The sequence below is a fragment of the Cinclus cinclus genome, chromosome 1, assembly GCF_963662255.1.
Source record: "Cinclus cinclus chromosome 1, bCinCin1.1, whole genome shotgun sequence".
NCBI classification, from domain to species: Eukaryota; Metazoa; Chordata; class Aves; order Passeriformes; family Cinclidae; genus Cinclus; species Cinclus cinclus.
This window is the reverse complement of record NC_085046.1, coordinates 2,144,700-2,158,366: the sequence shown is the minus strand read 5'-3', so window position 1 is coordinate 2,158,366 and position 13,667 is coordinate 2,144,700. Positions and strand designations below refer to the sequence as shown.

Below are 13,667 nucleotides of genomic sequence, written 5' to 3'. Positions count from 1 at the left end.
GCAGAAAAATATTTCCTCACTGGAAAGGTCAAGCCCTGAACAGATTGCCAATGGAAGTGGTGGAGTCACCATCCCTGGAAATGTCCAAAAATTGTGTGGATGTGGCACTTGGGGGCGTGGATTAGTGGTGGATTTGGAAATGCTGTTAATGAATGCAGTTAATGATCCGAGAGGTCTTTTCCAGCATTAATAATTCCATGGCTCTCAGGGAGGCAAAAATCCCTGCACAATCAACTCTTGCACCCTGCAGCCCCAAATTTACCTGGCCAAAAATCATTAATGGTGGAGTGGGCTGTGAGGGAGATTAAAAAAAATTAATGATAACATGGATTGGGGCTGCTCCCCTCCCTTTCTACCTCTTTTTTTTTTTTCTTTTTTTTTTTTTCTTCCCCCCCCCCCCCCCCCCCCCAGAAACCATCAAACACCTCTTCACTCCAGCACCACCTTCTCCTGTCCAACCTGCAGCTGCTGACAGCAACAAAAACCTTTCAAACATCATGAAAACAAAAGAAACGCGTGTCCGAGGCAGAAAAGATTCGGGGCTTCTCCAAACAGAGAAGTTGATTTGGTGTTTGTTCAGGCTCTGCTTACCCCAGGACAATAAAACCATTCTGAGCAGGCTTTGCACAACGGGTGGCAGAGAGGAAAAGCTGCTTCAGCCCAAGCTGGGAGCACAGCCTCACCTTCGTGGGCTCTGCAGGATCCAGTTTCATTTTTATTTTCCCAGCAGAAGGACTCTGTTACCAACCCCGCACCTGACTGACACTCCAAGGCACGGTTTTGTCAGCAAGCAACCTGAAATTGCATTTATTCTGTTGTATGTCTTCACACCAAGCAAAAATCTTCTCTTTCAGATGAGTCACATTTAAATCAGAGATAATTAATGAGGTATCCACAGAATCATTTTACAGCAACCATAGAGTTTTAATCGATATAAGCATTTTTACAGACAAATTTCTTTCACAGTAACATTGAAACAGAGAAGAATGTGATTTTGGGCAGGTTTTGTTACAAATATTCATGCAAAGGTTTTTGGTTTTTTGGGGTTTTTTTGGACAAAATGGGATCTCACCTGGGCAGCTCTCTCACTGTGTAATGGATTTATTGCAATACAAAGATAAAAAGTGTTCCTATAAATCACTGCAGGTTGACAGGGTCAGGAGGCACGGAGCTGGTTGGCTTTGGAAAAGGAGAGGAATATGTTGCAGCAAGAAGAAAAACTGGGGAAGCAGAGGAGTGTTGGCAGCCACGAAAATAATGAAGCAAAGAAATGCCAAGGCATTGGATTGCTCTGAAAACCCTCGGGGTGGTGGATGGAGAAAACCTCAGCTGCAGGTGGCAGCAGGGACAGGGTGTGAGGGGTCCAGAGCTCGGAGGTGCAGAGCCAGAACCTGCTGAAAATCCTCCCTCAGGAAGGCCAGGCTAAGCCAGCACACGTGGCATTGAAAATATCCCTTTCCCAAAAAATGGTTTGAGGAATGGGAGGCAGAGGAACCTGCTGTGCTCCCTCCACTGGCACCTCAAGCAGGAGAAAGGACCAGGAGGTTTGGGACCTCACTTTCCCAGCTGGGATGAGCTGAAATCAAGGTCTGACACGTGAAGCACAAGGTGCTCCTTGTTCTGAACACAATTCCAGAGCTGGGAAGAAATGCCAGCCCCACCAGCAAGTTTAAGAAGCTCAATGCAAGGAGGAATTTGCAGCAAAAAACTTCAGCCTGAGAATACATCTTAATAAGAGCAGCATGGTCTCCACTCAAAACAAACAAACAAAAAAAGAGTAAAATTATAATACCACAGAATGGTTATTCTGAACTGTAAAATCTGTGCGTGGAATGGGGAAACTCCTGATCCACACACACAAAGCATAGTCTGAGGGAGGGAGTGTCAGCCTGGAGAATCCATCCCAACACAGGGCACCCCCTAAACACACAGGGACCGAGCCAACCACTCACGGCACCCCAGGAAAGGACAAATGCAGTTCCCTGGGTTTGTCCCTCCGCGGCACTCAGTGGAAGATCCAGCCCAGTGATCCACCACAGCTCTGGGTTCCCGCTGTTCAGCCCCGATTTGAGGAATCCTGCAAGACCCCAGACAAACAGCAGGAATTCCCAAATCCCCCCCACACGACCCAACCTCTCCTTAAGGCAAACGCTGCTGCCCTGGTCTATTTAGCAGCAGCTTTGGGCCACCACGGGGGCGTGCTGGCGCTGAGCCTCACCGCGTCCCCTGGCAGGCGGATGCAGAGCGGCTCCTTGGCATGAGCCAGCCTCAGCAGGGCTATGCCGAGCTCTCCCTGCCCGGCACGGAACCTGCCGGCACGCTTTCCCGACTGGGTGAGGATCTCCGTGCCCGGGGGGATGCCGGAGCTGGGCGGGGATCCCGGGAAGCTGACGGGCAGCAGCCGCTTGCGGATCACTCCCATGTGGTGGGTCCTGGCTGTCAGCTCCTGCCCGATGTAGCAGCCCTTGGTGAAGCTGATGCCGTTCAGGAAGGCCAGGTTGGATTCCAGCGGGAGGGCGACTCCAGGAGGGAGATCTTTCACCCCTTCGGGAATGCCTAAGGCAGAAACAAAGCCTAAATGTTCCTCCTCCTCCTCCTCCTTACACTTGTGCTCTGACTCATTCTCAGTCTGATTTTCCACCCCAAACGGATCCCAGTTTCAGCACAGCACCATCAGCTTCGCCTCTGCCAATTCATTTAAAGCTTTCCCTCTGCCAATCCATTTAATCCCTTAGCAGCATGGGCACGCTCAAATCAAAGGCGCTGGGGCTCCCAGGACTGAGATCCCTGTCCAGTCACCTCGACCTCCGAGTTAACTCGGCAAACTCAGCCACAAAATGTTTAGGAAGGCAAGTCCGGGTGTTTCCTTTTCCTTCCTCGGCAACAAGCCAAGCACCAGGGCTGTGTGTCATCCCAAAATAATCAAAATGACTCCAACCACAGAAGCTTCTCTCTAAGAAAATGAATAATCCTGGCTTTCTTTTAGCATTCCTGACCAATTCCCATAATCTGAGTAATAGAAAATTATACCCAAACATTGCTACCAGAAAGAATTATAACCACCAGGTCACTTTAATACTCATTGTAGCAGTTAATGCATGTATTAATTAACAAATTAAATGCATTAAAATGTAAGAATGGTTTATAACTTATTCCTGCCTTATATCAGCACGTGGACTCCCAAAAGCCATAGTGCAAAACAGGGCTTGGCTTTACCTTGTTTATACCTGTGCCTGTGGTAGTCCTGAACATCTCCAACTTGGCTCCCAGGGATAATCTCTGACAGATTTGCTCCTTTCTTTGCAATCAGTCTCCAGCCCATGACTTCTGCCCTGGGGTCAGGAGTTAAGACCAGAGCCTGGTCTGCAGATTTTGGGAGGGAACTGGCATCCCCAGGCTGCTCCCCAGGGATGACAGCCCACAGGGAGAGGTCAGGGCAGGGGGCGATGGCAACTTTCCTGCGGATCTTGTAGAGTTTCAGGTGTTTCTGGATGGAATCCAGCACGCTGCTGTCGCACTCCAGCAGGATGTGAGGCTCCTCTGCTGTGCTCCTGTGCAGCCTAAAAAAAAAGTCACCCCCCATGAGGTCAGGAAAACAAACACCCACAGGAGTGAAAGCTGGATTTCTGTTTGGATCCTGGTGCAAATCCAGACATCTGGGGAGTTTCTGTGGCAGCACCCACATCCCCACAGTGAAATACCTGAACTGTTCCAGCCACTCTTTCCTAGCAAACACTGCCCTCACTTCTCCCAGGGGCAGAAACACGTCTGGCCGTGTGGAATTCTCAATCCTGACCTACAGTGAAGGGAACTCCAGCTGGGGGACAAGCTGCATTCAGCTGTGCCTTCCACTGTCACAGAACCCCAGAATGGCTTTGGGTTGGATGGGACCTTAAAAGTTTATCTAATTCCACCTCGCCGCCGTGGGCAGGGACACCTCTCACCATCCCAGGCTGCTCCAAGCTCCATCATTTGGACACTGCCAGGGATCCAGGGGCAGCCGCAGCTTCTCTGGGCACCCCGTGCCAGGGCCTCAGTACCTCAGCACCCTCACAGGGAAGAATTTCTCCCCAGTATCCCACCTGTCCCCCTGGAAGCGGCTCTGAGCTCTCCCTGGAGCTTTCCCTTCGCCAGGTGAGCATCCCCAGAGCCCAGGGGCAGAGTCAACATGCACACGCGGGGATATTACGGCCAGCACGCTCCTCTGCTGCAGGGATTCACGGAGCCTGTGTGAACTGGTGGCAAGCACACACGGAGGAAGCGCTTTTTTGGCACATTAATGTAGAAATTTGACAGGAGCCACCCCCCGCCGCCCCGCAATGGTCTCTCCCAGCTCGCCCTCTCCCCCCCCCGCGGCCGCGCCGCTTGGTCTCACCTGTACAGGATGACGTCATACAGGCAGCGGCCCTGCACGTTCAGCGCGTGCGCGTACAGCGCGGGGGGGGCGTCGCCCGCCGCCACCAGTGGCGTGACGTCATTGGTGAGCAACCCCTGCAGGAACACGGCGGCCTCGGCGCCCCGCACGCCCAGCAGCGCCCGGTCCAGCGGGAAACAGGCGGCGGCCGCTCCCCGCCGGCCCCGGCACCACCGGCGCAGCGCGGGCGCCGTTACTGCCCTCACCAACATGGCGGCGCCGTCAGAAACTCCCGCCGCCGCCGTTCGCCGCCGCCGCCGCCGCCATCTTGTGTGTGTCCGCCGGGAGGGCGACGCCTGCTGGCGGAGCCGGGGCTCTGAGGGACCGCCCCCTTCCGGCAGGCCACGCCCCTTTCTTCTAGGCCACGTCCCCGGGCCCGAGCGCTCCCCGTGATCCCAAAGGAGAAATTTGGGACACCCCCCCCCCCCCCCCCCGGCATTCCCCGGGTTCCCCGGCGTTCCCCGGGTTCCCCGGCCATGGGGCGAGCGAGGACATCAGCCCAGAGCGCTCCCACGTCCCGCGGGTTGGTTGTGCCCAGCCCAGTTCTCCCTTCCCAGTCCCGGCTGCTCCCCATTTAATGAGAGAATCAGTCAGGCTGGAAAGGACCTCCGAGGTCATCGAGTCCAACCGTGTCACCTAGACCATGGCACTGCGGTCCAGTCCTTCCTTAAACACCTCCATTCCTGCCCTTGCCGAGCCCAAAATCCTGGATGCTGCAAACAGAGAGGGTACAGGGCCATTCTCCCCCTCTAGGTACATTGTGGCTGTCAGGGTGGGAAAGAGACTCCAAAGGTTCCTGTTTCCCACTGCTTTGTTTCCACAGGACTCACCAGCCGCCTTCCAGCCTCCTTTAACACCACTGGAGAAGCTCAGCGGGGCAGGATTGCAGTAAATTACGGTGTTTGGCAGTGGGAATTTTTGCTAAGCATTGCATGGGAATAAAACCATGGAATCATGGAATGTCTTTAAAGGTCATTTAGTCCAGCATGCTGCAAAGAGCAGGGACATGTTCAATTCATCCGGTTGCTCAGAGCCTCAGCCCAAACTGATGTTGAATATTTCCAGGGATGGGGAATCCCTGTGTTAAAACCCCTCAGTTAAAACCATGGAACTGAAGCGCTGTTTCCTTCCCTCTGGAATGTTCACTGACGCTCTGGGAAGTGGGGTCTGAAGTGCCCGGGGTTGGATTCGGCTGGTTCCGCTGGAATTCATCCCACAGCCCAAGGAATAGCCTTGAGTCACCTCTGTCATTTGTGATTCCCCTTCTCCAGTGGCTGCCATTCCCTTCGAGGCCATCCTGCCCCTTCCCGCTGCCAGCACCGGCTCTCCGGGCAGGGACAGTCGCCTGGCCCCGAATGACCCCGCTCAAACCTCCAGGACAGGCAGCACCAGCACAAACCCACCGATCCTAAAACCCTGAGCGAAGGGAGACTCGTTTTCCAGGAGCTGGAAATGCGCTGCGAGTTGATCCAGCTGGCCCTGGGCAGGGCTGGGCTCTCCCCTTGTGTCCCGTCAGTGATAACCTTATCACACATCCCCGTGTCTCGGCAGTGCTGAGACATTTGGGGTGTTCACCCTGGAATTCGGGGCTGGCCCTGCCGCTGGAGAAATAAAGATGTGGGCAGAGGTGACTCGAGGTGGCCTTGGCAGGTGGATGTGCTCTGCCTGCCAGTGTCAAAAACAGGGCTGGGGAAACCTGCCTGGCTCTGAGGCAGCTGAAGGGGCACAGAGCTGATGCCCAGGGTGGTTCTTTTCACTGCCTGGAAATGGGAATGTGCCCAGAGCAGGAGCTGGCTTTGCTTTTTGAAGGAGAAGAGGGAAAGTCACAAATCTGCAAGCACAGCTGGGCTGGAACTCTAGAATCCGACAGGCACCACGGACCCACATCTGGATCCAACTTGGTGGGGTTTCTTGGCCTGTTCCACACCCCTCCTTCACCCACCAAGCTGTGAGGATCATCAGAGGCCATCCCACAGGCAGCCCTTTGTCATCTCCCTGCATTCCCAACCACCACAGGTGCTGTATCAAACCCCACAGAGATATTTGAAGGGGCAGCAAGGGAAATAAAAGTGAAAATGGAAAACAATCAGGCAGCCAGTTCAAGCCTTTATTTGTTTTACCACTTTTATTCCCTTCCCTCTGGGTTTGCTTTTCTTTTCTTGAGTTATGCAGCCAGTAAAGTCCTATTGAAACATTTCAGTGGCAGAAACTACAACTCTGCCAGCTGAGTGTGCTAATTCAGCTCAGGGGATTGTTTGGGACAATCCATAGCATGACTGAGACCTGCAACTCTGAGAGCCCTGGGAAGTTTTGTGCCAGCCCCCAGTGAGTGTGTGCCTGTCTTCACTAAAAATGAGGGACCTGAAGCCTGGTGGGAGGGGCAACACAATTCCCAGAGCTTCCATGACATTAATTTCTAGTGGAAGGTGTGGAATTCTGGTGGATAATGTCCCTGCCTGTGGCAGAGGGTTGGAACAAGGTGATCTTTAAGGTCTGTTCCAACCCAAACCATTCTGATGTTGCCCCTGCTGGATCATTCCCCACCAGGAGTGCTTTTGGAAGGAGAGCCGGTGGCACAAGGCGACAAGACACAAATTCCCTCCTCGGTGGAACACCTCTCATCCAGTGGGATGTGTCAGGGTGGCTCAGGATCTCTTCCCACAGCTCAGAATGTGATGACAAAGGACAGAGATTCCATCCCTGTCCCTCAGCAGCCCCTGGGTGGTTGCACAAGCTGCCAGCAGCCTCCTGCTCCATCAGCTTTCCACTCTCTGCTCTCCCACTGCCCAAAACCCTGGACAGCCCAAAGCTCCCACTTGTGAGGGCTCATCCTTGGCATTTATTTGTCAATAATTCATCCTCACCAGGGATAACCTCTGCGGCCAGCCCTGCAGATTAATTCTGGCATAATAAACTCGTTTTCTCCAGCTTTTTCTCAGGGTGCAAATCTTCATCCATAATTATTCCTGCAATTGAGCTGCAATTATTCCTCCCAAACCCTGTGCATTAAGTGTGCCCCAAGCTGTGCCCTTGGAGGTCATCCACAGGCAGCTGGGACACAGGGCTGTGGTAAACCATAGCAGCACTTCTGGGACAGTATCCCACAATCTTGGAGAGGAAAACATGGATTGTGGCAGGCCTGGGCATTGCAAAATCAGTGATGGCAGTGGGAAGTTGCAAGTACAACAGGCAGGATGCAGGAATAGAGAAAAGTGGAAGCTGGCCTTGAAGGGAGTGAGTTTGTGCATCAAAAAAGGCTGTTCTGAAAGGAGGATGGGTGCCAGTTTTTCCTCCCAGGGAACAAGCGAGAGGAGAAATGGCCTGAAGTTCCATTGGATGAGGTTTAGGTTGGATATTAGGGAAAATGTCTTCGCTGGAAGAGTGGCCAGACATTGGAAGTGGTGGGATCACCATCCCTGAAAATGTTTAAAAACCGTGTGGATGTGGCACGTGGGGACAGGGGTTAGTGGTTGTGTGCTGGGTTAATGGCTGGACTCGATGAACTTCAAGGGCTTTTCCCACCCTGAGGGCTCTGGGATTCCTGCTGGTGGGACTGAGGGGAAGGGACAGCTGTTACTGCATTTCCCTGGGAGGAAGGATAGGAGCCAGTGGGATGCTGTGACTGGGAATTCTGCCTGCAGTGAGGAGCAGCCAGTGAAAATGATGGGTGTTGTGATCCCTGAGAGAACTGGAGGGTCACTGGCAGTTTTAATCTGGCTTCCCGAAGAAATGGGAGGGGTTCCAATTACTCTGCCTGTTCCCAAAATACTGCTGGATGGGAGCTGCTTTTGCCATTTTTCCTTTTATGAGTTGGGATCTTCCCCCAGGGCAGGGACACCTCCCATCACACCAGGCCGTCTAAGCCCCATCCAACCTGGCCTTGGCTCTGCCCTGTCTCTTGCTGGGACCATGTCCTGTTCTTGCCAAAGAAGTTGTCAGCTCAGCTCAACTTCCAGAGAAACAGGAAAAAAAGTGCATGTTAAGAGTCCAGATTTTTTTTTCCTGAGGAGGTTTGGAGAGGGGTCGTGAGTGAACAGTGTCTGTGATTTAACAGGAGGAGCGGACACCGAGGTGGTTGGACAGCCAGGCTCTCTCACAAAGTCCTTTCCCATCGTTTGCTCAGCCTGAATCATCAGTTTCTCCCAGATTCCCCGAGGTTTTGCTGCTTTTGAGAGCCCAGGCTTCCCTGAGCAGTTTGAGCTCTGTGCCTGAGGGATCTGCAGGCAGTGATTCATCAGGGAGACAACGCATCCCAAACAACGCGAAGGTCAAACGCTTCTTAAGGCAAAACTATTTTGTGATGATTTGTAGCCATATCAGGGAAAATAGAGCTCCTCCGTGGCTAAAACAGGCAGATCATAGCTGGAGAAGGATTTCTTCTCAACACTCAGAGCCCTTCTCAAGCAAGCACACACGCTTTACATACTGTAACAAAATGTAAGTTTTATTCCATATTATTAGTAATGGATGTGGAATCGCCACAGTTGAGTTGAACTGATGTCCCTTTCCCTTTTGACCAGTGTTTAATATTCTAACTACAGCCCAGATGTAACATTTACACTGTAAAATACTTACAGATTCAACCTCATACTCCAAAAATTTCTAGATTTCTAGTACAAATACAGTTAGTACATTAAAAAAAAGAAAACAAAACAAAACAAAAAAAACCCACAAAAAACAATCCCAGACGCTTCGTAACAGCACAGACTGGTTATGGCCGTGAGTTAAGTTCAAGTATTTCCCAGTGGAATGCAATGCAAGCAAGAAGGTAATCTGGCTTTTGTGGGACATTCCTGGCCCTGAATGGTAAGAAGAGAAATATAAGTGTGGGCACTTTATCTGACCAAGTTTAGTGAGACAGTCAACGTTTATAATTAGTTCAGCCACAAAGATAAACCTGTCTTGCGTGTGGACAAAACTGCTACCTGGAGAAAACACCAAAAGAAAAGCAAAGCATTAATTAACCATTGGAATTTCTTCTATGGCTGATGCTCCACCCTCCAAATTAATTTCCTCGAGCTGCTGGTTGAGTTAGGAACAAATGTGGTGGGGATTTTGTGAGTATTTTGCTGCTCTATCCTTTTCCTGCCCCAGCTGAGAGGATAAAAGAAGGGATTGTTTCTCCTGCCCAGAAAGGAGTCATTCCTGCAGAGTCATCATTGCATTTGGTCACCTTTGTGGAGTGACTCAGTGGAGAAACCCAGTATCCTAAAGGGTTTACAGGTCACAGAGTGGAGGAGGAAGGGGGGAAGTGAGCAAATCGGTGTATATATAGCAATAATAATGACAATAACAACAATAATGGTATTTTCTGTTCCTAGGGCTGTGTGGCCCAGATAGGATCTGGGAGAACTGGGATCCCTCCTCGTCAGGCTCAGAGGATCAGCAGGGTCCTCCAGGCTGGCTGGGATCTCACAGGCAACTTTACATCCCTCCCAGGCACCTCGACACCAGAGTATTCCTGCTGGGAATAAACCCCTGTGCTTGGGTCCCTGTCGAAACGCTTGGAAAACAAGGGAAAGCAGGATCAGCTCCCATTGGGAAGGGATGTTATGCAGGGAAGTACTCCAGGCCTGAGGGGTGAGCAGGGCTGGGAGTGGTTACCCTGTCAAGGAGGTTATTGATTCCCCAAGAGTCTGCCCTGGGTCTGGTACTCATCAATACTGCAGCTATTGACTCTGCCTGCAGAAAACAGCGTGTGCATATGAGATGGGAGGGTGACACCAGCTGGGAAGAGGATCCAAACCCCCTGCAGGACCCACAGGTCACGCAGAGCCCCCTTGGCTCACTGCGTGACAATAAAAAGGGGGTTTGGAGGAGGGCAGGAAGATTCCAGATGTATAACCGCACATCTGGAGAGGGGAGCAGTCCCCAGGCCTGCAGGAGATGGGGTTTTGGGGAGGACCAGAGTGCAGGAAGAGGAGAAGGAAGGGAAGGTGGCACGAGGACCAGCACTGCCACACTGCTGGGAGGACACGAGGTGGCTGGTGCTGGTCCAAAGACACCAAGGAAAACCACGCTAGAAAAGCAGCCCTTGGACAAAGGTTGATGAGACTGTAGTGTTCAGCTTAAAGCAGATTTGAGGGTGGAAACAGTCTCCAAACAGCCAAAATACACAGAGGTTAAAGGCATGAGACTTCTCCATGGGGTTGCAGAGAGGGGGTTCGTGTCACCCTTGAGGGAGTCATTTGGTGGTGACAAGTTGGCAAGAAGATCCATGGTCTTTTCCCACCCTCCTGCTCCGAGCCTGGAATCTCCTCCCGTGGGCACTGCTGGGGTATTGCTGAGGCAGCAGGTGCAGCCCCGCTGCACAGACTGGGTTTAATGAGTTGATCAGGTCTCTGGGACCAGGTCTGGGTGCTTTTGGTTTAAAATCTGCCCCTCTGAATTTTTCCTGGAGCAATTGCAAGGGAGTCACATTCCTATCCCTGGTGTGGTGACTCACAGGGAGGATCTGCAGGTCAGCAGGAGCTGAGGGGCAGATCTGAGTCACCAGAAAGTGCTCAGGCCATGAATGGTGCTGAGGGAAGTGTCACTGGTAGGGGCAGGAGAAATCCAAAATCCCAACTCTTGCACGGGGCGGTGCCTTCCAGCATCCCGTGGGAAACACAAGTTTATCCGGGGCTGTGGTGGTGTTGCTCATGGAAAAGGAATCAGAAAAACCCAAGCAGCATCCAGCCATGGTTATCCTCACAGTTTCCATCCTTCCCTTGGGATCGTGACTTTAAATACACAGTTTCCCATGGGACACAAAGCTGGGAACAAAAGAGAAGTCCCAATGATGCAGAGGACAAGCTTGTGCCCTGGACGACTGCAGCAACCAGGGGACAAATTTCCACCCAGGATCACCTCTCTTTCCTCCTCAGCAGCCTGGGCTGTGGCCCTGCAGGCATTTTTTCCAGGTGACAGCAGCCCTTGTGAGCACCCAACCTCTCCTGCTCTGCCCAGCACATCCCCAGCCAGTAAAGAGCACATTCCCACACATGGGACAAGGACAAACAGAGCAGTTGGATATGTTTGTCTCCTCACCACCGTGGTGTGACCTTTCTGAGCCTTTCCTGCAAAATTCCCAGCAGAAGGGGATTGGATGGATGGATGGATGGATGGATGGGTGATGGATGGATGGATGGATGGATGGATGGATGGATGGATGGATGGATGATGGATGGAGGATGGATGGAGGATGGATGGATGGATGGATGGATGGATGGATGGATGGATGGATGGAGGATGGATGGAGGATGGATGGAGGATGGATGGATGGATGGATGGATGGATGGATGGATGGATGATGGATGGAGGATGGATGGATGGATGGATGGATGGATGGATGTCACTACTGACTGCTGCTGTGCTGATCCTCCTCCTGGATCCAGTTACCCATTTATGAGGGGAAAATCTCAAGCTGCAAGAGCAAACAGCATTCCAGACATTTTACCAATGCCTTCAGCAGGACCAGGACTAAGCCTGAAAGCATTCCCCAGACAGCTACACAAAGCTAAATATTGCTGCTGGATACCTCATAGGATGTTTCTCTGCTTTCTTTTTATTTTTTTTTCTTTTTTATTTTTTTTTTTCTTCCAGGACTGTTCTCTAACACACCACATAGCTCAGCTGAATTTCCCAGGAGATGAAGGGCATATCCAAATTCTCTGCCTGCTCCCAAGAATGGCCAAAGGGCTGGACACTTGGGGAACAGGAATCCTCAGGGCTTTTAGGGACTGATATCAAGGACATGAGAGTGATGTCCAGCGAGAAGCCATGAATATCCCATGGATAAGAAATCCTGGCACAGCCTGGGGGAACAGCTTGGCACAGGGACAGTGCAGTGCTCGGGGAGAATTTACTTCTTTTGCAATAGGTTTCATCTTTAAGGCTCTGCCTGCCTGGGTTCCCTGTGGTGGTGATGAAACCACTCTCTGACAAAGAACAGTAAGAGCCTTGGAGCTCAGCAGCTTGATTTAGACATGCACCCAAAATACTGTAAATGCATGAAAACCATCCTAAAGTCAAGCCCAGCTGAAAAAAAATCTTCATAAACTCAGGAAAAACTTCCTGCTCTTGTCCTGGTGCTGTCCCCATTGAAGCCAGATTTTCTGCAAAACCCCCCCAGCAAGTGTGGGAGCCCTCCCAGTTCCTCAGGTGGGGCTGAGGCTAAAAGCCCTAGGATGAGATCAACGCCAGTCCTGGGGTTTTCTCACGGGAGGGGGAAGGCTGTAGAAGGAGCAGAGGGTTGATATTACATTTACACCTATCTCTCTATGTCTACGTTCACACCCACGTGTTCATATGTGTCTGTATCTACACATGGACACACACACACACACACACGCCAGAGACACACTATGCATAGACCTGCCACCTGCCACTATTTATAAGGGTTTGATTAATCAGAACAACAAATTTGCCAACAGTGCTTTTCCTCGATTAATCAGAAAAACAAATTTCCCGATGCTGATCATCAAAAATTCAGCAACTAAAGGAGCCTAAACCCTTTACACTTTTGTTTTCCTGGTTGCATAAAGGCACTTTCAGATGATGTGAAGCAGCAGTCTGTTAAAAACTCTGTAACTGCAACAATTCCCATCACATCTGTAGCAAGTGCTACACAGGCACCAGTAGGACTCAATGTCACTGCTCGCTCCTGCTCCAGAGGGCTTGGAGGAGATTTGCTTTTTGCTTCGACGCAGAGGAAGAAAAGATGGAACCTTCAACCCTGTGCTGGTTTTAGGTCTTCCTGTGTGAGGCAGTCGCTGTGTTCCTGCCCCAGACCTGACGTGAGTGCCAGCTCTGGCTCACAGCATCCAACGAGGCCTCCCTTGGCATCTGCCAGCCCAGGTGGGCCATCAGCTGTGAGCCTGCCACGAAGGTCCGTGCAATATGTCAGTGGTTTTCTTACCAAAGGTCAGGAAATTAATTTGGTTAAGGGTATTTAGTGATTAAACACTGCCTGGTGAGGGTGGCTGATCCCTGTCAGCCTCACTTCCCTCCTGAACCACCAGCAGCTCCTCCTCCCACCACAGCACATTGTCCAGTCTCTACTGGGGGCTCTGGTGGTGCCCCCGGGGCTGGGGGGGGGGGGGGGGGGGGGTTTGCTGTTACTCACTGGAGATTCCCAGCTGGACAACACATTGGAAACAGGGAAGAAATATCTTTTGTTAACGCACTGGAAGACAGCACTAAATGGGTCCAAAACTCCTTTTACTCTCTTGACTCCCACACAAAAATCGTGCCCTGCGAAACAAAACATGAG

General features: G+C 51.6%; 1 protein-coding gene across 1 annotated transcript; it reads right to left on the bottom strand.

Annotated features, from left to right (window-relative positions):
- Window positions 1–900: 900 nt before the first annotated feature.
- On the bottom strand, window positions 901–4,692 carry IBA57 (iron-sulfur cluster assembly factor IBA57). Its single transcript, XM_062505842.1, has 3 exons — window positions 4,376–4,692; window positions 3,217–3,560; window positions 901–2,556 (listed from the first exon to the last, which is right to left on the bottom strand). Exons 1-3 carry the CDS (start codon window positions 4,624–4,626, stop codon window positions 2,165–2,167), a joined length of 987 nt encoding a protein of 328 aa, XP_062361826.1. The 5' UTR covers window positions 4,627–4,692; the 3' UTR covers window positions 901–2,164.
- Between the last annotated feature and the right edge of the window lie 8,975 nt (window positions 4,693–13,667).

What these genes read in the sequence shown, in the direction of transcription:
- IBA57 (XM_062505842.1), bottom strand. Translation starts at nt 4,626, where the DNA reads ATGTTGGTGAGGGCAGTAACGGCGCCCGCGCTGCGCCGGTGGTGCCGG. An exon ending in TATGACGTCATCCTGTACAG is followed by an intron (nt 3,561 to 4,375) that starts GTGAGACCAAGC and finishes CTTTTTTTTTAG; the next exon opens with GCTGCACAGGAGCACAGCAG. An exon ending in CAGGCACAGGTATAAACAAG is followed by an intron (nt 2,557 to 3,216) that starts GTAAAGCCAAGC and finishes TTTCTGCCTTAG; the next exon opens with GCATTCCCGAAGGGGTGAAA.